General features: G+C 37.8%; 1 protein-coding gene across 4 annotated transcripts in view; it reads left to right on the top strand.

Annotated features, from left to right (window-relative positions):
- Positions 1–24,756, top strand: part of FBXL4 (F-box and leucine rich repeat protein 4) — a 53,242-nt gene that overhangs the window by 26,742 nt on the left and 1,744 nt on the right. For all 4 annotated transcript variants that reach the window (XM_041414825.1, XM_041414828.1, XM_041414827.1 and 1 more), the window contains exons 6-8: positions 4,391–4,604; positions 17,038–17,109; positions 17,834–18,146. In XM_041414825.1, the coding sequence (XP_041270759.1) occupies positions 4,391–4,604; positions 17,038–17,109; positions 17,834–18,146 (599 nt within the window). The remainder of the gene's footprint in view (positions 1–4,390; positions 4,605–17,037; positions 17,110–17,833; positions 18,147–24,756) is intronic.

The following is a 24,756-nucleotide window of genomic DNA, read 5'->3' on the forward strand; positions in this document are numbered from 1 at the left end:
CTGTTGTGTAACGTGGCAGTCTTGAAAGGAAAAGCATCACTGTGAATTTAAAAATATTTGAGCAGGTCTTTAAGAAGGATATTAAAATCTAATTCCACAAACCATTTTATTAAATGCAAGGCTGTAATTGTAAGGCAGAAAGTGCTCTGTGAGTTTGTGCAAGTAATCATATAGATGGAAGTAAGTAAGAAAGAGGGGATTTCGAGATCTCGGAACTGAAATGAGGAAGAGTAAAACCCATGTGGGTTTTGACATTTTGCTTGTCTGGTGGCAGGCTCTGGAAGCAGGAGACAGAGTAGCTGGAGGGAGCATGTAGTTGGCTTGAAGCAGACATAAATGGTTGTTCTATGAAATACTGATTCGAGGAGGCTTATACCAAGGAAGGCCTGGCAAATGGGGCAGAATTGTATCTATCAGGTAACATCCCTAACGTGGATGCTAATGTAAGGTAAAAGGGAAAGTGCTAGAGAAAAAAAGTCTGTCCAACCCTGTGTTGTTCACAAATGGAAGTTGGTTCCTTTTTCCACCCTCTTTCTTGGACACCAAATTCAAATATATGTCAATAAGTATAAAATCAGTAGTGAAGATTTTAATTGAAAAAAGATTTGGTAAAATCAGCATAATAAAAGACTGTTATGTTAATTGCACTAAAGGAATATAAAACTATGTAGCTAATTTCATTTAGGGAGGATGAGTAGATGAAAGAGAACAGGACTGCGATCCCTACTTGTTGTAGGGTTTTCAGTAATTTTGAACTGGGACATACAGAGTAAGTGAGGATCATTAAGCTAAGAGTGAATTACAGGTTCTAGATCCACCAGAAAGCATTGGAGGAAATGTGTTATGTTCAGTACCTGCATAACCACATGTCTAAAGGACTTTTGGGAATTTTGTTTGGGAGGTCTTACATTCTGACGTGAAGAGTACAATCTCTTGTACCTTGGATTTTAATTTTGGGTCATGAGATATGCTTATGATGGACACATGAATTACAATATTGGAAATTGTTAGTGGGCTAAGTGACCCATGAGCAAATATCATCCTGCCTGCTAATAGATATATTTGATGTTTCAGGAAAACTTCACTAGAACTTCCAAAAAGCTTGAGGGGTTGAAAATAAGTAGCAGTTCGTCAGAGTAGGCAGAAGGTGATGGAAAGTGGGGTTCTTTATTTTATGAAAAACAACAATCCCCTCCCGACTGGAAAAAAAAAAACCCAAAACCAGCAAAACAGGGCCCCTCTCCCCCCTCCAAAAACCAGAAAGAAACAAAACTGAACTACTAGAAGGCCTGAAATGCTGCTGTCGTGAGTGAGGAGGATAAACTTCAAGGGAAAGGCCCAATGCACTGTCTAGCAGAGGAAATGTGCATGTTCACATTATCCTAGGTTGTTAAGTCATATTTTATAGCAAACATGAAGGGATGAAGAGAAATCACTTCAGAAATGGTGTGTATAAAATATTGATAATAAAAACAAAACTAAAGGGATGGATGACTGCAGAACAGAGGAGAGACAGAGAACAGGAACCAGTCAATCCACAGTGATTAAAGGAGAGGTATGCGAAGAAATGTGAAGAAATTTTGATTTGGGTAGAAGGTGCTTTTTTGGGTGTTGTTTGTTTTCAGATTAGCTAAATCAAGCCAGTCACTCAGAGACTGTTAAGTCTCAGAAGTACAAAGACCATGCAACATTTGTTTTGAAAGCATGAGAACCCATGTTCTACCTTGCCATATGGTTCTGCATGGAAATCCATGTGGAAAGGCAGCAGCAAAAACCTCTATCCTGAGCAATCTGTTGAATTCAAACAAAGATCAGGTGGCCCCATAGAGCTGTGCACTTCTGCCCTGTGCTGGTTGTTGACTTCCTCAGATTTCTCCTTCTGTTCCTGTTCCTCTCTGTTCCTTTGTTTCCTTACATGCATGTCCACTCATTCTTGTGCCCTGCTGCTGCATTCATCTTATCCCCATTTTGTTTCTGTTTCGTGTCTCCTAAATAAACTTTTCCAACAAGGCAGCAAAACCATGAAGGGCAGTGCTTGTTGCTGTCACTGTGTTTGGCCTCTGACTGTGTGTTTCAAGTGTAATGAGTTTAAATAAAATGTTATGAGGATAATAACTCCTCCAGCTGGTGAGCCTGGAGTTCTTCTCCATGTCTGGGGGGTTAACTGAGTGTTTCCCTGACATGGTAATGTTAACTTTTAATAGTCCTAGAAGGAGAAAAGCATTGATCTCTACTAACATTTATAACAGCCAAGCCCTGTTAAATTATATGGCAGTTAAACTAACATCCATTATTGTAATGGAGTAATTCATAAAATATTTATTTGTTAACAAATTAAAAGCTGGAAGTATAATAAGTGGTGACTGACAAAGTTTTATGGAAAATACCATAATTCAAACAAACCTGATAATTTGTTGATGAAAGAAGCTGTGTGAATGTATTGTTAAAGCACTCATTAAATAGAGGAATTGGCTAATTGGTAATCAGCAATGTGTCCATATATCTCTACTCTGATTTCCAGGGGATTTCCATCCTGCATTTCTCCATAGTAGTGTTGAAATCTATTGCTAGTCTAAAATAGCACTTAAATGTTTAAATACCTGATGTTAATTGTTGTGAATTGTCATGTCATTTCAGCTCTGACATTCCCACAGGAAGGCTTACCAGTCTCTGTGAATGCACTGTATCCAGTATGGAAACTGCTTGGTGTTTTATTAAACTCTGACTTTAAAAGTTAAAATAGAGTCTAAATAGAGACTGCAAAGTTAGAAAAAAACAGTGGAGGGGTAGACTTGAAGACCATACATGCCAGAACTCCTGTGGCTCTGGGGCTTATGTCTCCCCTTTCGTGTCTCAGACCCTCTCTTTGTTTCTGTTTGCTTAGGCTCATAGAAATGTTCGATGTTAGGGACCTCTGAAGGTCGTCTACTCCAAGCTCCCACTTGAAGTGCCAGTGTCCCCAACGCTAGATCAGGTCAGTCAAGGTTTCAGGTGACTCTTGGAAACATCCAGGGATAGAGATGCCACCCTGGAATCTCCTTTTCCCTCTGTATTACATAGGATGTACATAATCACACTAAGGCTGTGTAAGTGAAAGGCCTTTCAAGGTGAAAGGAATAAAGAAAGGTGATAATGAATGGCAAATACAACTTGAGTGAGTAATGAAAAAATAAGGAAAGGAGGCAGCTTGAAAACTTGGATCCTGAAAGATGGATTTCAAGTCTTGGGCTAGTGTTGGTGTCGTTGAGGAATGCCTCCCTGAATGTGTCTTCTTCTAAGACCAGCAGCAATTTCATGCTAAGCTTCAGCATGAGCAAATGCTTGGGAAGGCTAATAACTCTTTTCTTGTAGCAATAGGAGTTTTTCTGCAAGCAGGAGCCTTGTGTCTGTCTGGCATTTTTATTACATCAGTTAAACCCAAGAAGTAATACTGACTTCGTGGTGCAAGTGTCAGAACCTGAAGCTGCTTTGTCTGTGTGAATGTTTTTTGTAGGATAGAACTGATAACAGTTTTTCTTAATAAATATTCTGATCTGCTCTAATTCATGCTCTTTCACAAGAAGATCCTTTATTCTAGGAAATAACATGGGAAACTCATTACAACCTGTAGTTTAAGACCGTAGTTTTTCTGCTGGAGGAACTATCAAAATATAACATAAGCATGGCAATTGTGTGGGCTTTTTAATCTTACTAAATATCAAGTTTACAAACCTAGTGGTTAATTTATGGTTTGAAGGTTGTCTTTGAAATTAAAAGGGACTAAGTTTATGTGGTTTTGGTTAAAGCTCCAATTAGAGATAAAAGAGCTTGAGATTCTGACACAAGATCTCTGACAGGAAAGCAAAATAAAGAGACCATCAAAGCTTCTACATTTTGTGTCTTTTCTCATATGATTTATTAATTTTTCTATTATTCCAATAAAAGTCAAATATTCCTCAGGAATTTGTGTTCTAGAACAGCTAGCAAGTGTTGATTCTGACTTGTTAATGAAAAGAATGAGGTATTTTTTTCCTGAAAATCTTAAAACAATTCTGAATAGATCATCCATTTAAAGGTTTTGTTTAACCTCATTTTTATATTTGCAGATTTTTCTGAGATAAATATGAAATTATGGGTGTAAACTTGCAGGCCGTTGTCAAAATTGGCTTTTGGCTGTTTTAAAACATTTCAGACATGATCAGTGTTTTATTTTGCTCCATTGTCTTAGAGTTAGTATTTATAACAAAGCATGTTCTAACTTCCTAAACCAAAACAGATTTACCAAGACTATTGTCTTTTCTTTGTTGAAAGAAATTATTTCCTGGTTTACGTGGTTAAGGTTTTGACATTATTCAGACTCTCACCTGAAAGTATGTTAATTTGTCGCTTGAAACATGGGCTTTTTTTACAGGTTCCTGAAAGTCTGTGGCTCTGAACTAGTACGTCTTGAGTTGTCTTGTGGCCATTTCCTCAATGAAACATGCTTGGAGGTCATCACTGAAATGTGTCCAAATCTTCAGGAATTAAATCTCTCATCGTGTGATAAAATACCACCTCAGGCTTTCAACCACATAGCCAAAGTGGGCAGCCTAAAGCGTCTCATTCTCTACAGAACAAAAGTGGAGGTAGGAACAGCTATTTTCAGCCTTTGCAATAAATATTTTCAGTCCTGATAAAGTTGGTTTAGGGTTTGTTTGGTTTTTTTTTTTTTTTTTTCAATAATGAAGCAGTAAATTAGTATTTTGAGTGTCAATTCAGAGCTAAACTCAGAAAATCCAAAGGTAGTTTCAAAAACCTTAGGATGTTGTTTTATTTTCAGAATAGCTTTTGGCCTGCATGTTTTAATTTTTATGGTAGGTTGGTGACTTTTCACCACCTGTTTTAAGCAGTGTGGTAAAATTACAAATTTAAAGTTTTTCTTGTATTTTGAAGTGTACTCTAGGCAAACTGTATTGGCAAATATAATTGTAAATTATCATGTTTAGTTAAACTTCCTTTAATTCTCAACATTCTTTCCTTTCAAATGATTTTCTAATTTCTAGATTCCTGCAGTCTTTGTATATTAGCAGTAATTGAGACAGAACACAAGTTTTATAAAAAACTTCTCATTTTACAGTCTAAAAATTACTTCTTTTTACAGTTACTTGACTGCCCAAATCAGAGTTGTTACTGCTTGCTGCAACACATTTTCTCACTAAGATAGAATGGGTCTGTGTGCTACAAGTAGCTGAGAAGTCTGTTGTAGTTTGCTACATTTTACAAATGTTGTATCCTTATAAACATAGCAGTTTGAATCCGAAGAATTCCGTTCCCTCTCAGTAGCTACATTACTCATGTGTTACAACCTTGCCACCATGGTTTACCTGGAAGCTGTCCTACTTTTGTGTTGCAAAAGCTGTGCCAGAATGGGGGCAAACCCATGTCTCTGCAGGTGTTTTCCCTACCTTCTAATTCTAGGTTTTGAGAAGGGTTTGGTTGTGTGTGTTACTTGTATTTGTGCTTTTGGTGCACAGTGGTCAGGCTGTGACACTGGCTTTTGTGGGGTGTTAATCTGCAGTACAATGAAAGGAATGAAGCTGGAGCAGTAGATGTGCAAGGGACATCTGAAGTTAAGACTATGATATTGCAGTCATAAGCAGTTCACACCTGACACACCTGTTAGTGTTAGCTGGATCTTGTTGTCCTTTATTTGGTGAATCCTAAGTTTGTTTGTGCCCAGGTTCCAGCTAGGTGTCTGTAATGGAGTGGGTAACATAAGGTAATTAAATTGAAGGGTCTGCCTTGTGTTGAGTGGCGCTGACTGTGGGGTGTGCAGTCACCATGAAGCCAGTGCTCCTCAGTAACTTGTTACTTTGTGGTAGCTGCTCTCTTTATTGAAGCAGTTATTATTTTCTTCAAACCACAAAGAAAATTGGTGAGCCCTGCATTTTTTGAATAGAGCTGTATTGGTGCCTTGGGTGTATCTGTTCTGTTTCTACAATACTAGTCTTTTGTTCATCTTGGATAAATCTCTTTATTTCATTTTGACTATTGGCTCTAACTCACAAAGCTTTTTCAGATCCAGGAAAGATCATTGTATCAGAGGTAGTGATTGTATAATTTTATTATTTTTTACTGTTGATTGATCAGAATCTTCTTGATTGTACTCGAGGAACTTCTGAAGTTTGAGACTTCATGCTTGTAATAATGCAGTAGATAAAATGTACTCTGAGGTGATTGGTAACTCATTCCTCTGCTATTGCTTTGCTGAGCAGAGCTTGAAATTAGACTGAATGTAGGTAAATATTTCCTGACTTTGAAGCCCTTACATTGGGAAGATTCACTCTTCCCTTCCATGTGTATGGACATGCCTCTGCTTGTAGCTGACAAGAATATTCATTCATAATCAAGTTTATATAAGATTGTGCTTCCATTTATATGTATGTATGAACAAAAGGCATTGTTCCTAATGAACAGTGGAAGAGAAATTTCTGGAAATTTAAACAGGTAAATTTGAGACAATGCTTGGGCGTTACTTGTTAATATGAAGGCACTTAACAATATACATTATGCATCACAGGTCAAAAAATAAAAGGGAAAGAGTGAAGATGTGGCATAGGATTTGAATTAGAGCATTAGAGCGACAAAAGTTGCAGATTTGTATAAGAAACATAGTTCTCCACATGAGCTTCTCTTAGTGCAAATCTTTGGTTATCTGTACAAAATAGGATGCCATTCCTTCTGTACTTCTCAGCTGGTACAGAAATGCTTGCTAGTAAGTGGTAGCTATATGCAAAAAAGGATAGATTGATAAGTGTGCCGTCAAGTGATTGAGACTTCTCTAAAACTTGTCAAAGAGCTGTTAGTATTCTTGATTTTTGTGAAATTTCTACTGCTGTCTTCATTGTTGGAGCTTCTGAGGAGCAAACAGAGGAACAATGCTAATGATTAACCAAGAACTTGGCATTGTATTGTTGCCAACTGGGTCTGCTCAGTGAAAAGAATCTGAGGCTGTGAATCCACTAAGACAAAAATGCAAACTGATAACAAGTATGTGTTTATTATAAGAAAATAAGAAGGTGAGAAGCACAGAGCTGGTATGGTGCTCTGTTAAAGTTCTGTCTCAAAACCCCACAAGAAACCGAAAGAAAAATCTGTTAATTTCATTTTTAGACTGTTTTCCTAAATAATTCAGGGGCTTCCTTTTTTTCCTAAACCAAGCAATGAGCGAAATAAACTACAAAATTTTCATGTGTTAGAGCATATCTGGGTAAATAGTACAATTTTTTCTTTTGGTTGTGGATTTGGACATGTGATTAAATAGCATAGGAAGAGATGAAGATTCTCCATCTTATCTGTCAGTATGTAAAAATGTTGTTTCTGATTTTGCATTATTATGCTTAATAAAAAATACAGTATTAATATTTTAATAAAGTAAATGGTATTTCTCCCATACACACTCCCAAGTACCTGTCCAGATATAGGATTTTCTTGCAGTCTAAGTCCTGCTGTAGCATTTTCCTTTACTTTTTTGCCTTTTAATACTAAAAAAGAGGAAAAAAGTTCTTTCAACATCTGAATTTAAAATATTTGTTGTACTTTTTCCATGTATATGATTACTGTGACACTAACAGATAAATTCTAAAGAAGAACTCTGCTAAAAAATTGACTACTATTAATGATTTTTTTAGGTGCATAGATTTTGAGGACAGTGGAAACTTAATAAAATTAATAACGTTATGTTGTCTGAGCAATTTTAATTACAGTTTCTTCTTTCTTTGGCTGTTTTCTTTGAATAGGTTTTGTATTTAAAAATGTTGCCATTGTTTCTGTAATCAAAGCTAGAGTTTTGAAGTGTATGTTTTTAGTGAAATGGGTGAGGCTGGTGTTTTGCTGCTTAGTGTACTGCTACTTTGGAAGATTGCTGTACCTTCTGGAGAATGTTGTAGTCTTTGGTCTTAACCCTGCTGATTCTTAAGGCATATAATAACATATAGTGTTATTTCTTTGACATACTGAGTGTGAGGTTGTGTGTATAAAATTGTTTTCTAATCTCTGAATTGAAGCTTCCAATACCTTTGAATGATTTCAACCTTTCTGTTAGAAGAAGGAAAGTCCAGTGACTTTCAGTAACTTTCCAATTACTAAAAAAAGTGTCCTGCATGGCTGTCCTCCGCACCAAATGTGTCTCGTTTTTCCAGTGCTTTAAGTTCATTAATAAAGGTTCTTAAAGGTTGTTTGATTTATGTATATGCTTGAATAATTTGTATCTTGCTTTGAGAAACTGATCTCAACTGTTTATAAATGTAATTTCTTTGTGCCCAGCACCACTGTTATACTTGAGGGATTTTTGTGCTGGTGGAATTAGTATTTATTGATACATAACTCCTTAATGTTTATTTGTTGAGAGTGTATTCACAGCATAATTTAAGCACTTGTTGGCCTTGATACTTTTGAAGAGTACAATGAACAATGGATTATTGTATACAGTAATTGGCAATGCACATCTTTATCCTTGAGCATGAATGTTATCTTAATTTAATGCTTATTTTGAAGTATTTAGTCCATATAAATAATGCAGCCAAAAATGTATTTTAAAGAAACCAAAGCCACAATTACAGCAGAACTTGTCAGTCTTCTTACTGATGAGAGTAAATTTTAATGTAAGATTATATATTTCATATTGTATGATATTCTGAAATCTTTCCAATGTGTAAAGAAAAAAAAAAAATCAAGTTTGTATTGCAATTATATTTGAGATCCAAAATGAACTGAATTCAAATCTAGTTAAAATGTACAAAGGACTTTGTTTTTCACATATTTTAAAGTAAGTGTTGTGCTTATAGTTTTTATCTTTGATAATTTTGACCAAAAGCAAGTTTGGAACTTGGGCAGCTGCAAAAAAGGGTACTGGAAATTTTGGATACCAAAAGGAAGCAGAAGAATCATAGCAGTAAATGTAATAACTCTTATTTTCTTATACTATGAGCAATATAACAGTCAATGCTGCCATAAAAATGTCCTGCAGTGTTTTCAGAAATACCCTACTTTGGGTCACATCATACTTCTGAGAGCTGTTTTTTTAAGGGTTTTCAGTTTGGGCAATGTTCCATTGGCTTGGGTATGAATCTTTGGGATGAAGAGTTGCAAGCAAATATTAGGGGGAAAAAAAAGGTGAAAAGCTATAGCTGGAATGTGGATTCTTGGAATCAAGTTGAGTCAGTGACAATCGTGTGATACAGGGCCTTGGTGGTGCTTTTTGATTTCATGTCAGGCTCAGAGTGTGGAATTTGGTTTGAGCCCATAATGTAAAGTGAGGGGAAAGAATGAAGGTGTAAAACAGATTTGCAGACATAAGGGAGAACATAATTTGACGAAATAAAGCAAAATCAAGATACAGTAATTTAATTAACTGCAAAGAGTATTACTTTCATTAGATTAATTCAGTAATTGCTGTGTTGCTGTGTCCCAGTCCCTGCTGTGCCCCTGGCACTGCCAAGTAGCTGTAGAGAACAAAAAGGTGCCCCTGTATATTCTGAATGCCAGACTGTAAATTATACTGGGTCTGTTTCTGAAGAGCCAAGTTGTTCTGACTTTTGAAAGGCTACACCTGCACTCATTAATAAGGCTCCTTCCACCTCATTCTTTTACTTCACGCTACGAATGTTCATATTGCATCAGAGTTTTTAAATGTGTCATAAAGTTTGGGAGACAGAAGTTTTATCACTGTCTCAAAAATGGTATCTCAGAAATGGTCCTGTAATCCATGTGCATTTAGGGGGAGAGGGACAGCGGATTTTTAATGAATACATTTCAGTTGTCTCCCTTTTCATCATGTTTCTTTCCGTGTTGTATCTTCCAAGGTGATAGCTGATGGGTACTTGGGGGAGAATAGAATTCCTGTTCTAATGCCAGCTTCTAGTGTGGAGGAGAATGATGTGCTGCCATGTTTATTTTGAATCTGTAGAAGAAAAGTGACTGCATTAATGTCAGAGGGCATTACTCATTACCCTTGTGATTGTGGTATTTAAGGACAGGGTGGGGGCCTTATCCTGGACAGGGGCTGGGTCCTACATCTCTTGCCAGCATTTTTCAGTTGGTTTGGAGATGCCAGCTGAGTTGGAACCAGGTGGTCTGAGCTAGACAGTTTCCAGGAGTTCCTTCCCATGCTTAGCTCTTCTGTGGTTCTCTTAGTGCTGATGATGCTAACTGGGACCTTAACCGGGAGCTCTGTGTTCCTGATCTCTGACTGTGGCCAGTTACAAGGTGCACGGTTCTGTATGCTGCACTTCTTCTGTCAGTAAAATTTGTGTAGTAGAAACATACTCATTTTGTAGCTGAGGTATGAGGATAGATATAAAGAAGACTGAGGTTCTCTGATGTGTGATACCATATAGGATACTCTACATAGGGGGTGTGTGTAAGGACTTGAAATACTGTACGTAACTTAACATATTTTCTAAGTTGCAGGAAGTTCAGTTTGTTACAAAGCTCAACCTTTTTTCTTCTGGAAAATTTGAGGAAAGGATTATTTAAGGTTAAGAGGTATAATCATTTCTGGCCACAAAGTGATTGGATACTTGCAGGGGATATGTCTCTCACTCTCTCTCTGGGACTATATGGGCATCATCTTGTTCTTCCAAAAGGCCACAGAAACAACATTTGTAAAGGGTGAAGTGACCTCTTCTATTTGTTTCCCCATTAAATATCTCGGGGAATGGAAGGACTTCAGCATTGAACAAATTTGGCGACCATTTAGTTCTGATTTAACATATGATTCCCTAACATTTTCTGTAACATTTTATTTAGCTGAAGATTAACATATAGTGAAAAATAGACCAATAGTAGGTGAACAACTTGAATAGCTCTGTAGACATATAGATCCAAGTACAGTTTCAAGAAATAGTGTATTATGTATTTCGTATGTTATTGAATGTTTGTGTACTATCCCCAGATGTGGGTTTTTTCTGTAAAACATAAGCTACTGAGAATTGGTATTTATCCTCAGAACTCAAGATCTTGGAAGCAGTCTGAAAACGAATGCTTTCTGGACAACCAGTAGGTATGAAAACATTTTCTGTAAACTAAGGCTAGTACTTTGTAAGTGCCTAAAATTAATTTTGTGGTTTTTTAATCTGGCTAAACCACTGACTCTTGCATGTTTATTAGCATGCATCTCATCTCTGTAAACCTCTCACAGCGCCTCATATCTTTAGCATAATTGTTTTGAAGTATCATAGACCAGAAGTCTGGAACTGAAATTATCTTGATGCCTTGAAATACTGGGTTGTGGGGGGGAATGGGAGGGAAAATCATCCTGGAATCCTATTGTACAGTTTCTTTGTTGGAGCAGATTTAGATGAAAATTGTATTTCACCATTATCCTACATTTGGTTTTTCTGCATTATTAATGTATTACATTCTCTTTTCTGTTAAAAAAAAAAAAATTGCTTTTGGGGACTACTGCAGCATGATTGTAGGTTTTTTAGATGCAGAGGTATGATACCTTGAAATTCCTGAAGTAGACCTTACTTTTACTTAGGGGCAATATTGGTTTGCCCTGTTGTACCTTCCAAAAGGTACAGTATGGTTCAGTAGAAGTTTACAGAATTCTGGCTTTGTGTCCAATGAGGTTTTTAATTGTTGTGGTAGAATAGCAGATGCCAAGTAATTTCTGACTTAGTTCTTTCACAGACTGTGCAAAGAAAATCCCCTCACCCAAACAGTTGATTTTTGCTTTCTTTTAGTGCTGTGTAATGCCAAAGGGAGGAAAAATTCATATTATGAATTTTTGTAGATTTTTAATTGCTTTTGACAGTCTTAACAAGATTGTATTTTACATTTGTATGGGGGGGGGTATTTGTAATTACAAATATTTATAGCAATAGTGGCATTCAGATTGAAATAGAATTGGTTTCTTTTGAGGACTTCCTTGTTTGGTTGGTTGGGATTTTTACTACAGGTAGTTTTAGTATGCCAAAACTTTTATTGATGTGGTGCCTATGAAATGCTATTTCACTGGCTTAAGGTAGACTGATACATCAACTATTTGAAAATACATTTTAATTTAACTGCACTTTCGGTGTGTGTGCTGAAGTTAGAGATATTTTGGGCTGATCTGTTCCCACAGTTGTGTGTTTCTCTGGGTGAGTCAGCCAGTTCCGACATCCCTTGCTGTAAATTTAAACCTTTTGGGAACAAAAGGGAAACTTCTGCCCAGATCATGAGCAGAGGAGCCTTTCTGGCAGTTCTAAGAATATTATTATTTTTCTGCTAAAGAATTGGCTTCTGAGAATTATGGATGTGATTGGTGGGCTTGAGAGAGACGTAGATTTCATTTGCTTGGCCTTCACAGTTCTCCAGTTCTCCTTTCTTTCAATATCTCAGGTTCCAAGAATTTTAAGGAATTTATTCAAAAGTCATTGACTTTGGGAGTTTTTAGGAAGACAGAATACTTAGACCACCCTGCAGAGTCACCTCCTCTTTACCACATTCAGCCTTCCTTATTGAGGCAGGGTTGTCAGGATGGCTATTGAAGGAAATATTTTTTACTAGTAACTTGGATTTTTAACATTGAAAATACAAAATTAAATCCTACATAACTCAATTTTTTCTTCAAAAGAAAGATTAACTGGAGAATTAGTAATTTTGATTAAAAACATAGGAAGCAAGGGAAGGGAGGAAGCAGTCTTTAATTATCTTAAGATAATTTTTAGATTCCTTTGTCTTAGTATTAACTTCACTGAAAAAATTGAAGAAACAATTCAATTCAAGAATAAATGTATTTTAAAATACTTAGGCTCTTGTTTTATTGAGGGACTGGAAGAATTCCCAATTTATGTCAGACATGGTTCTTCTGAGAAAGGGAAAAAAACAACCTGTTGTTTGTCTCCAGTAAAAGAGTTACAAATTTAAAAGTATGTTATAAGATTTATCTATAGAAAGTTAATTAAAATCTGCAGGCTGTTTCTTCCCTAACCCAAACTCAAAGCAAAATGTTGTTTTTCTTAAGGTCTTTAATCTTCCAGTCATGCTGTGGCACACTTCTTTTCATGCCTTGTAGCATGGTAGTGCAATTGTTATGTGATAGCCATATTATAGTGCATCATCTGTATTTTAACTCTTTTTTATGTTTTTTTTTTTAATCTCTGACTACTTGACAATGAAACTGCAATAAGTAAATAGTTAAACATTCGAAGTGCATCTTTCACAGGTGAGTCACATCTGCCACAGACAGAAGGGTTTTCTGCTTGAACTGACATTGAGCTCAGGCTATCTGTTGGTTGCTTTCTTTATCATACTAGCATCAGAACTGATTTGTGCTTTCTGCTGGATCATGAACATAAAATCCTGGAAAAAGCCAAGTAAGATTCAGTCTTGCTAAGTGTATTGCTCTGGCAGCAGTGTTTGGTTTTTCTGTTGGTGGGTTGTCTGTTCAAACCAGCAGTACTTTTACAACATGGAAGTCAAAACTTGTGTGATGGCCAAGGCCTTTACAAAGGCAGGTAGGATACAATTTAGTCCAATACCACCTGCTTATTTGAAGTATACACTGCACAGTAAGTATTACTGTTTGTATCCAGGTGTGTGTTACAGGGTGGAGGACATTGGTGTTTGGACAGACCTGTCACCTCTCTAGTGGAGTAAAGTTGGATTTCAAGTGATAATATTGTTCAAGCCGGGATCAGCTGTGTTGATGTCCTTTTTAAGAGGGATTTGTTGTACTGGTATATAAAGATTGCAGAGAATCTTCAGGCCATCTTCCCTTTTTCTGAGGTTTATGACTATTATGCCTTAAAATATTTCTGAAATCTGCTCTGTAAGGTTGTGTTTAGCAGCACTGTCATATCCTTCTGATCAGTTTGACATCAGTCTTCTCTCTGAAAACAACTTCTTCACTCTGTTTTCCTCATCTAAAAACCTCTTTCCTGGGAATTGAGCATAGGGCAGACCATTTTATTCACCCACTTTGAACATTTCCTGTTGTCTGTGGCATCTTTTAAAAATTATTTTGGTAGGTTTTGTTTTGCTTGGATGGCAAAAGAAATTTATACCACTGAAGCCATGATTCCACTTAGCAAAAGTAAGTCTTACCTAAAGTTTATTTCCAGGGTGTTTTCTTGTGAGTTTTTGTAATCATTCTCTTCTCTCCATCTCTTTAAAAGGGAGCAGGTACAAAGCTAAACTTGGCCTTGGTTTCAAGGGAAAATCAAGAAATCTCCAAACTATACATGTCTTGGCTGCTAGGCTGAAGAATGTTGTTAATGGATAGTCTTTGATTTGAATGTCTGTGCTTGGCCAAGAAAGTGAAGTTAGACTCCAGGTTAAAGCTCCTCTTGCAAAGCACTCTAACACTGGAAAGTTGGCCTGTTACAGCTCCAGGATGGGGTGACTGCCTTGCTGTTCTTTGCTGAAGTAGGAGTGTTGTCGCTCATGTTGTTGTACTGACAGATGGCTTGACACAGACAGGTTATTACAATGATCGTCCCCCTGTGTGTGGTGCATATGGATTCTGTGAGCTGCCATTCTCTCCTGCTATTTTCATGTCTTTTGCCACCTGGATTCTCAACTGACTGAGACACAGCTAGGCATGCACAAAGGGTTTTTTCTTCTTACATGACATATGCAAAGCCCACCTCAGTTACAGAAGAACAGACACTGTGTCTGAAGGAAATCTGGTTTGCTGTGTGTGGGCATGTGTGCGCCCCAGAAGAGGAATTAATATAGCCAGTGAAATGAATGTTGAGTATGTGGTTGTTTACTCTTGGGCTTGACTTGGCATGATTTGTGATGGTATGACATGGTGTTCTACCAAGCTCCCTTCTATTACTCAGGTTTCTAGTGCTTTTTTTTTTAAAGTTGTTATTGTTTTTTAAATAATGGTTTAAAGTAATAGATGTGAAAAGACCTTTGAAAATGTAGCCTCAGTGCATGGCAGTACAGGAAGGACTGTCTTGAAAAAGAGAGGGACTAAAAACCTACTCTGAGAGATCCATGACATTCCTGTTGAAGTTAACACGTGGAGCTCAATTATCTATCAAGAAAACTATGAATATTAGTTCTCCTCTCTATATCACCCCTCTCGGAAGAGGGATGGAACTGATCTAACATCCTACAAGCTGTTCAGAGTGACTGTTCACTTTTCTACTGTTTGTGTCAATTAAGGAAAGAGGTTGTTGTTTCCCATCCTTTCAGGCCAGTGCTAAATTCCAATCTGGAAACCATTACTGAAAGACTTGGTAGAATGCAGCAATATGTTCAGCTTTCCTGTGGAGACATCTGAATACCTGCAGAAACCTTGTTTGGAGCTCTGTGTGCTGTCAGAATCTGATTTGTTTAGCTCCAGTATTTAAGGTTTGCTGACAGGGGTTTGGGGATTTTGCTTTTAATTTATGCATCTGAGTAGGTTCTGAAGCTCATAGCTGTCACTGAGTTGAATAGGAAAGACTATGTCTCATTCTCTTTGAGTTATTTGTTTATTCCTCTTTCATGATACAAATGAACCATTTGCTTATTAACTGCTTAATTTAAAATGAATTGGATACTTGCACATTTACCAACCTTAAAATATTCTTAATAACCTCTTGAGTAATGACTTTTTAATGCTTGCATTTCATTCCCTAGCTACCTTTTCCTTTAAAAAATGAATGAAAGTCAAGCAAGCCAAGGGACAGTGACTTTATAGGACTTCTACCAAGATGTATGTGAGGAAGGCTTACTCTTAGCATCTACTTTTAGGCTGCCTTTGAGAAATCAAATCTTAGAAAGCCAAGCTGGAATCAAGATTCATCATGTCGAGTGTTGGGTATTTATAATTGCTCCTCGGAGGCACCTAAATTGAATGTATGAAATGGTGTCTGTGAATACCCCATGCTATGTCCCTGTTCTGTGTCTGCCAGTCTTTCCAGGAATCAGATATTTCTTCTTGGTGATATGGCAAAGGATCATATTTCTGCCAAGTTCCACTGGAATGTAACAGAGGAAACTAACTAAAAAATTTAACTATAAACATTCTGAATACAAGTAAATTTATATTTAAAGAAACTATAAATTATACTACCCCTGCATGCAAACATTGTTGACTAGTGTTCTTGTAATTACACTTAATAGCAGTAGATTACTTTGTCACTTGTATATTGCTTGGGTTTTTTTCTGTTAGAAACTGTTGTATATCCTGTAGAAATGCACATTTTTGTTGTTAACATGTTGTGAAGCCTAGTCGTGTTTTAAAACTCATATAGATCACAAAGTCCCAATGAAATGATGCACGGTTATTTGTGATGTGAATCCCAGATTATATTCATTTTTTCACACTGTGAGTGTTTCCAAATTCAAAACAAAATATATCTTCAGACAGTGCAGAAGGATCTTCTCTGTAGCTTAGAAATACAGGTAAAAATCTGTAAAGTTTCCTTTGTTGTGGAACAGACCAGCTGTTCACTTTTGTAAGGTGCATCTGATGTTGCAGTCAGTCTCAGGATGAGCAATGTGCCGTACTTTCTGCAAAGTAAATGGCAGGAACAGTAGTGTAAAATACCCATTATATCTGTTTCTGTCTGCGTGATAGTAGTGACAGTGCTCAGTGGCTGTCAGCATCCTTGTCAGCACAGAGCTGCCTTTGACATTAAAGTCCCCAGCCCAGTCCTGATGCTGTGCAGCTCTATTGGCAGCTCCATCAGGCTGCAGCTGACCGGTGACTGTCAGAGCCTGCCCTCTTCTCCTGGTGTGTGGCCAGCCCTCTGTGTCTGCAGGCTGGCCTTGCCTGTTATTTGACCTTGCTGCACTTCTTCACCAGCTCTCCTATGGGAAATGAATGGATAGGTCAGTGTTGTGTGGGTATTTTCAGGGCAGCACACAACCCCATCCAAAGTGACTTGCATCAAGGTTTGTAATGATTACCATTTCTTTAAGCCAATCAATGGGTAAAGTACCCAGAGACTCATTAAGTGGTATTTGAGGCACCTGTAAAAGAGTTTGTGCTGTATTTCAGGAAATGCAGTGACAGCCTTTAATGTCTAATTAACCTCTTCTCTTTGTTTCATTGTCCGTATTTCCTTCTGATGTGTTCCCCCGTGGCAGCAAACAGCCCTGCTCAGTATTTTGAACTTCTGCTCGGAGCTGCAGCACCTCAGCCTGGGCAGCTGTGTCATGGTGAGTGCTTGGACCATTCAGGATATGGGGGGGATTGTGTGTGTGTGTGTTTGTATGTGTTTGTGTGTGCACTTGCTTTAGAGCCAATCTGGGTTTGTTTCACAAAGGTGTGTTAAATGTGAGGTTTATACAAGACTCTACTCTTTTGGAAGATCCAAGATGAATGTAGCTTGGTCATATATTTAAGGGTTATGTACTAATTTAGTAGGCCTATAATGGCTTGTAGGCTTTCTCAGAGTTCTTCAGCCTTTTTCTAAGTTTTTGGGCAGTCTCTATATGTGTAATCACTTAACAAGTAATTAATAAGGCTTTCATAAAGAGATGCAGCAACTGATCAACTTAAAATGGAAATGAGTACAGTCTTCAATCATTCTTCAGTAGTTGCACTTCCTGTGGTCATAAAAGCTGATGTAATCATCTTTTAAGGGGAAAACAACTGTGCAAAATAAAAGCTTCTTCAAAGAAACAACTTCTGCTGCAGTTTGATCCTCAGTATTAAGTGAATTTAAAAACAGCTGTGTCTGGGGTTTATAGGAAATTTATTTTATTTTTGTCTTCTGCAAAAGTAGATCTCACTGTACCGTGCAATGAACAATTTTTGGAGCTCTTTAGAAATGACAAATGGTTGAGACAGATGTGTTACGTGTTTGGGAAGCAAACCTTGAAACGCCTCTGTGTGCCTGGAACGATGCTGCACATGACGGAGTGTCTGCTTTCCTTGCAGATTGAAGACTATGACCTTATAGCAAGCATGATGGGAGCAAAATGCAAAAAGCTTCGCAGTCTGGATTTGTGGAGATGTAAAAACATAACTGAAAGCGGGATCGCGGAATTGGCTTCGGGCTGCCAGCTTTTGGAAGAACTTGATCTCGGGTGGTGTCCTACGCTCCAGAGCAGTACAGGCTGCTTCACAAACCTTGCGCGCAAACTCCCGAATTTGCAGAAGCTCTTTCTTACGGCCAACAGGTCTGTGTGTGACACAGACATCGAGGAGCTCGCTGCCAACTGCACGCACTTACGGCAGCTGGATATATTGGGTAAGAGAAGGGGGAATATTGGTTTTGTTTTACGGGGTCTCAAAAGCCTTTCAGTTAAAAAGGAGTCCTTAAGACAAAACTGTTTTCCAGAAAAGTTTGTTAAATAAGTGTTTCTTAAAGTTATGGTTTAGCACATAAAAAAAAGAGGGACGTTTTACTCACTGCATGATTTCTGACTCAGAAGCCAGGAGATTGATACCAGCTGTGTAATTTGACTGCTGAGTATGAATTGCTTAAACTGGAATTTAAGTGCAAGATTTTTTCCACTAACTTTCATTTTCATGACCATTGGCTTTTTTAATTGAAGCCTTTCTCTTTTGATTATCAGAAGATCAAATTTCTTATAATTCTTTCTGCTTTTGTTTGTATTTTTATTTCTGTGAAGTGTGACAAAGTATGTTTATAGCATGAGTCTGTGATCAATAAACATTTTGTTTTTGTGCAATAAATATTTGTTATATATTATATAATATATATTATGTACTATGCAATACTGATTTTCTTCATCACTTTTATCGGTAAGTAAATTTGAGTTACTAAAGATGAAAGGGTAATTAAAAGCAAAACCTAAATAGACTTTCTGATAAGGTGGGAAGGAAGTGATAGGGGTCAAAAAGCATAGCAAATCTGAAATTTCTAATCCTCTGCAGTTTCCATAGTTGAAAATATTTTTAGAGATCTAAAGTAAATATACTTTGAACTCTTGAGTAAGGACTTTGAGAAGTGCAGTTTTGTGTGATGCCGAATTTATTCTTTTATGGTGGCATATGAGGTTTTCTTTTTATAATAATGTAGGACAGCAGAGATGTTTATGACATCAGTGTGGGAGAAAATTCTTCGTGGTTTTACCAACTTAGTTTCACAGGATAGCTGAAAAAGGAAGATTTAAATGAAAGGGAATAAAGTAGTTGCTCTGTATACTTCTAATGTTTAATTGTAATGAAAATATTACATTTAGGTTGAGAGGGATACTGCAAAGAACTGAGAGCCATCAACATGAATAATTTTCCAAGCAAGTGTAAAGATTTATTCTTATCAGTATTTATAATTTCAAAGTATTTACCGTATGGCTTCAGATTGGCATTCCAGTACACTGTTCTGTAATGATGAAGAGTTTTAGTCACTTCTGACTGAGAGAGTTGCCTTCTGACCAACGTGGGAAAGACATATGAACAGAAAAAAACCTTAACTCCCCCTAGTTCAAGTTGTAGATGCGTTATGTTTATCCCCCCCAGGGGTACTGTGTTTTGTGTATCTTTAAGAGAATCTGCTCTGCAGCTAAATTATCAGGGGCACACTGCCCTGTTCAGACATGGAAAATTTCCAAATGGTGTAGGGAATTAAGTCTCTAAGAAACCCCTTAGGTGTCCCTGACCACCCACTTCCATGTGTTTCTGTTACAGTGGCCTTGTGTTTGCCCTCAAAGTGGTCAGACCTTGTTACTGCAACAGAGGCTCCCCAAAGAATAGTTTGGCTTTGTTGAACTTACGCATAGTCTGCTACTTCTGTTGCCTGTCTGTCAGCAGTGAAGGCTTGCTGCCACATTTCTTTAGTGTTTGAATTCAGATTTTAATTCAGTTGGACATCCTAATGATTTTTTTTGTTGAAAAATAAAGTGAAAGTGGAAAAGGAGTTTGTTCTGTTCCCTGGGTGCTTACGGATATTCCTGAGTCAGATGGATTTGTAGTCAAACTTTTCCTATGAGAGTGCATGTTGCTTTCAGATAAATCCCCTCTAGGGGATATCTAGTTGAATTTCCTGCAAAATGAATAATCTGGAAAAAAATATTTCTTTCTTACTTCAGAGAAATACTTGGTAGGGTGAAAAAAAGGTTGTCCTCTGCTGTAAACAAGTCAGTACAAGGTGATATTCCCTATATATGTGAAGGACTTACCCCGCTTTTTTGGCAACAGCAAGGAAACTGTGTTAATTTTTTTTTTTTTTTTTGTCTGAATGTGGTAACCAGTACAGTCTGTGGTTACAAGAAAGAGCTGTCAGGTAGAACCACATTGTGTCATCTGGAGGTAGAGTTGCCAGGTGTTCCCATGTAAGTGCAGAAGTCTCTGTTGTCGGCACTAAAGAGTGAGTCTCTCACTGTGCGGGAGTACCAAGGAAGTCATAAATGTCTGAATGTGCTCTGACTTTGGGCATGTGATACAGGGCCATCCTGTTACATTAAGCTGCATGAATGTGTAGTATGTTTTTGTCCTTCAGTAGAAGTGTGACAACAGGTCTGGAGCTGTAAGAGGTCAGAGCTCAGCTTTGCAAGAGTAACCTTGAACAGCGGGTCTTCTCTGTGATGTGAACGAATGAGAGGTGCTCTCATTATATCCTTTGTCGTCTCCCAGGTAAAGAAACGTCTGGCTTGCATGTGTATTGTGAAGGGTGTAGCGGTATTGCTGCTAGGTTAGCACTGTGTGCTGTAAGGGAACTTCTTTTGCTTCAACAAAGCTGTGTAAAAGCAAGGTTTTTTCCTGCATACAAGCTCTTATCTAAGTAAGGGTCAGAATGTCTTCCCTACACTGCAGTCACCACTGTTGAGGATACTATACTGGTATCTCTCTGCAGTTGTTAGAACTTAGAAACTTGACAGAGAAAACTTCTTGTTTCGGTTATAGGTTATTTATCATCACAGTCGCTTCAGGGGTGGAGGAGTCTAAGCCTCTGAAAGAAATCTTGTTGAACTGTAAGGGATGAAAAATGCACATTATATATAGGCTGGATGCTGTTTGAAGGTGACAGGTCCTGAGGCTTGCTACCCATCTGTCCTTTACCATAATTGTTCGGTAATTTCCTTGTTACACAGTCAGAGTACTCTGTAGAAGATGAAAATTACTGGTTTTCAAGGACTCTGTGTACTTACTGGCCCATGTAAAGCATTGGTGGATGTCAGGCTGTGTTTGTGCTATGTAAAACACAGAAAGTAAATTTCTGTTTAAAAAAACCCATGGGCTTGTCCTGTATGATATCTGCTGTATCATAACTTTGGAAGGGGAAGCGTGGTGTGTGCCACTGAATGCATGAGGATGTGCTTCTCTTGAACTTTTAGTTCTGAGCTTTCTTTTACCCACTACATCCTGAACTGCCTGCTTACAAGTATCATTTCCTTCCCAGCCCACATCTTTTCCACTGAGTGACATGGCATATTTCCACCCTCTGTCAGAATGATCCAGCCATGATCATCTGACAGTTCTGTAGTGACGCAGTACATCAGCCAGTGCTATCAAGTTAAGTGGACACCTCTAGACCAGTAGTTAAAAAACTTGTCTTCAAACTGTGATCAGCATTGAGCAATGTGACAAGTCAGATGGCAACCTGAATTGACAGTGTCAAAAGCTTTTCTTGCACATCACATCAGCTGCTTAGTTCTCTTCCTGTGGGGTTCTCAGCTGCTGTCAAGGGTGAAGAGTAGATCGTATTAACCTCGCTCCCCAAAAGGTCCAACTGCCTCTGTCCTGCACAAAAAGAGTAATGAAAAGTAGACACCCTCGTTACCACAAAATTCATGTATTCCTATCTACATTCCAACACCTCCCACACCTTCCTGAGCAACAGAAAACCCAACTGCCCCCTTGCCAGCTGTCAAAGTTTTCAGCTTTATCTTGAGAACATCAACACGTAGTTAGTCAATTCAAACGTGAAAATGTGTAGCGCATTAAAGTTTTGAATTTGAGTTGTGTGCAGTAGATTGAATAAAATGTAAAGAATAAGAGGCTAGTTTGGCTGGTCTAGGGAAAGAAAGGAAAGAAAAGAATATTTGAGGGAAGAGTGCTAGTTTGTACTCTGAAATACTATTGGGTGTGTCTTGCCCTAGTGGTGTCTCTTGCCCTAGAAATTTGGGTTCTGCAGTTTTTATAGCTGTCCTGCACAGGTCTCCTAAACAGCTATAGAATTTGAAGGCTTTGATATATGATGGATATCAATTAAATTATTTACAGATAATAAGCATAATTGTTCGAGCAAAGAGGTCATTACTCAGAGGTGTCTTTTACAAGGATGGTACCAGAGAACTGACTGAACAACAAAATTAAATAGCAGATTTTAATGTTTTGGTTGTGTATGTATTCTGAGAAATGGCTGATTACTCTATGGAGGAGAAGTTGTAGTAAATAATAAAGGTCCACAAGTCTCCAAACTCTAGAAGAAAAATGCTCTATATAAGTAATTAACTAGCAGGCTACATTGCCATTCTTTCAAAAGCAAAGGAAAATGTGCTGTATTAAAATTCTGAAATGCTTTTGAATGGGCTTCTAGGATAACTAACTGTACATTGTATAAATGAAAGTAAGAGTGCAGATGATGTTCATGTATCCTGTGGTCTGAATAACCAAACCCCAACTGGATTGCTTTTAGAAAAAGGTGTTTCCTAACATAAAATTTTAAGTCTGAGGTGGAAAAAAACCCAGGTGCAATAAAACATGCAATTTAGGTGACCTACTTAGTTGCAAATCTATTAAAAGTCTTGGATGAAATGATAGGAGAACTATCAAAGTTCAGGTAGAAGGAATGAAGAACATCCTACACAAAAAAAAATCTGTGGCTAGGCATCTAAATCTAGAATTTTTGTAGAAACACACGTTTGGATCTTGAAGCATAAAAGCTGTGATGCATAAATGAGGCTGGGTTTAGATGAAGGTGCTGATGTAGTAGCAATTTTAAGTCTTAGTGGAAAAAAATATAAGTAGCATAATGTGTTGTTCCTAGAGTTGCATTTAGAATCGTAGAGCAGGTCCTTATGGTAGAACAGTGATACTGTGGTAAAGTTCATGGTCAAATGAAGTGAATAAATGAAGCATGTTACAGAATTTCTGTGTAAAGCCTTAGGGACTGTTGCATGAACCACCATCAGTTCTGATGATGGTGATTATATAATGGTAAGGGAGTTAAAAATCACAGTGATAATGACATGCTTAGTCTCTCTAGAGGGGATAAAATTTGGGGGCATGATGGCAAAGACTGTCCTTGGGTGATGTTCAATAATGCCTCAAAGTAACTAATCTGAGAACTTGATGTGGGATAATTGGAGACCACATTCAGATACCTCCTTGCTTATGCAGAAGAGTACTGGAGACTAATGGAACCATATGGAATCTTTCTGAAATTGAATCCCATTCAGAGAATGAAAATAGGGAGATGAACTCTAGAAAGTGAAACAAAATCACAGCAAGCCAGTGTGAAGTATTAAGGAACGACTGGCTAGAGGTGAATGATACTCTGTTTCACCTGTTTTACTGTGAATGAACCTGTGTTACAAGTTCACGGGAGTGGCTGATCTCAGTAGATAGTCCAGGTGTGAAGGCTCACTCCAATACAGGGCTGTTCCAGGGGAGCTGTTGTGTGTCCCTTGGTGTTCATGGCAGAGGGGATCAAGCAGGCTGCTACATCAGAGCCATTCTTTCCAGGAGATTAGCCTGGAAAGCTACCTTAAATTGGAATGCCAATACAGAAAGCTTTTGAACAAATCAATACATTGAACAATAATAAATTGTTAGGACTAAATGGTATTTATGCAGTGATTCTAAATGAGCTCAAATACAGGGCTCTGGAAATCTTATTTCTGGTGTGTGATCTGTCTCTGAAATCAGCCTCAGTGCTAGAGTAATACAGGATTACAAACATGGCACAACCTTCTGTAAAGGGCTTGGGTTAGGAGCTACAAAAAGATCATCTTTTGCACTGTGTAAACCAATGGCAGGCATGAGAAAGTCAGTCAGTGGACATCCAGAGGACATTACCATATTCTGATGAAGAGCTGCATCCCAGCAAGGGTAGTATTAGCTTTGCCTCTCCGGTCCTTTAAATTTCCTTGAAGTATTGGTGAATATGAGCACTACTCCATTCCACAGAAGATTGGATTTTCAAAAACGTTAGCCAAGGTTGTGCTGCTTTTGTAAATTAGCTATCTTTTCCTGGATTACGAGTGTTTCAGAGGACAAGAATGTATAATCTCTTTTCACAGTGAAGTTATGTCACTGTTGTGGTCACCAAGGGTCTGTTCTGATCTTGTAAATAATCCAGGCAGAGGGGTGAATAATGCCAGAGGGTAACGCACAGGTATTCAGGGTAGAAATCTTCAACTGAAGAACTTAACACTGAAAAATGGCAGAATGATCTTGTGATACTTACTAAACAGGTGATAAAGCAGGAGGAAAACATTGAATCAAGTGCAAAGTAGTCACATGAGGCAAAATAATATCAACTAAATATATGGGGGACTGGATTAGCTTGTGTTTTGTAGGAAAGAGATCCTGTGGACAATTTTTGCAAAACGTCAGCTCATTGCCCAGCATTATTCTAATGGGAATAGAGAAGATTAGGGTTATTAGACATTAAATGGAAAAAACACCATAAGACTTACTATAAAATTACTGACTGTGTGCTCAGTGCACTGTATTGTTCTGGTCATCCAGTTTCAAAAGTACTAGATTAGTGCAGAAACAACACAACAGGGGTCATTTTGAGATGCAAGGGAGTCTGGAAAACAGATGGCCTTGAGGAAACAGAAGAGATGTGCATGGGAGTAGGAATGATTTAGAAATAGTGAATTGGGAATGATCTCATGCTTCTTTCATTGCACCTTAATTATTGCAACTAATAGGCTGGAATTTTT

Source organism: Onychostruthus taczanowskii, unplaced genomic scaffold (genome assembly GCF_017590055.1).
Source record: "Onychostruthus taczanowskii isolate IOZ18803 unplaced genomic scaffold, ASM1759005v1 scaffold48, whole genome shotgun sequence".
Classification (NCBI taxonomy): domain Eukaryota; kingdom Metazoa; phylum Chordata; class Aves; order Passeriformes; family Passeridae; genus Onychostruthus; species Onychostruthus taczanowskii.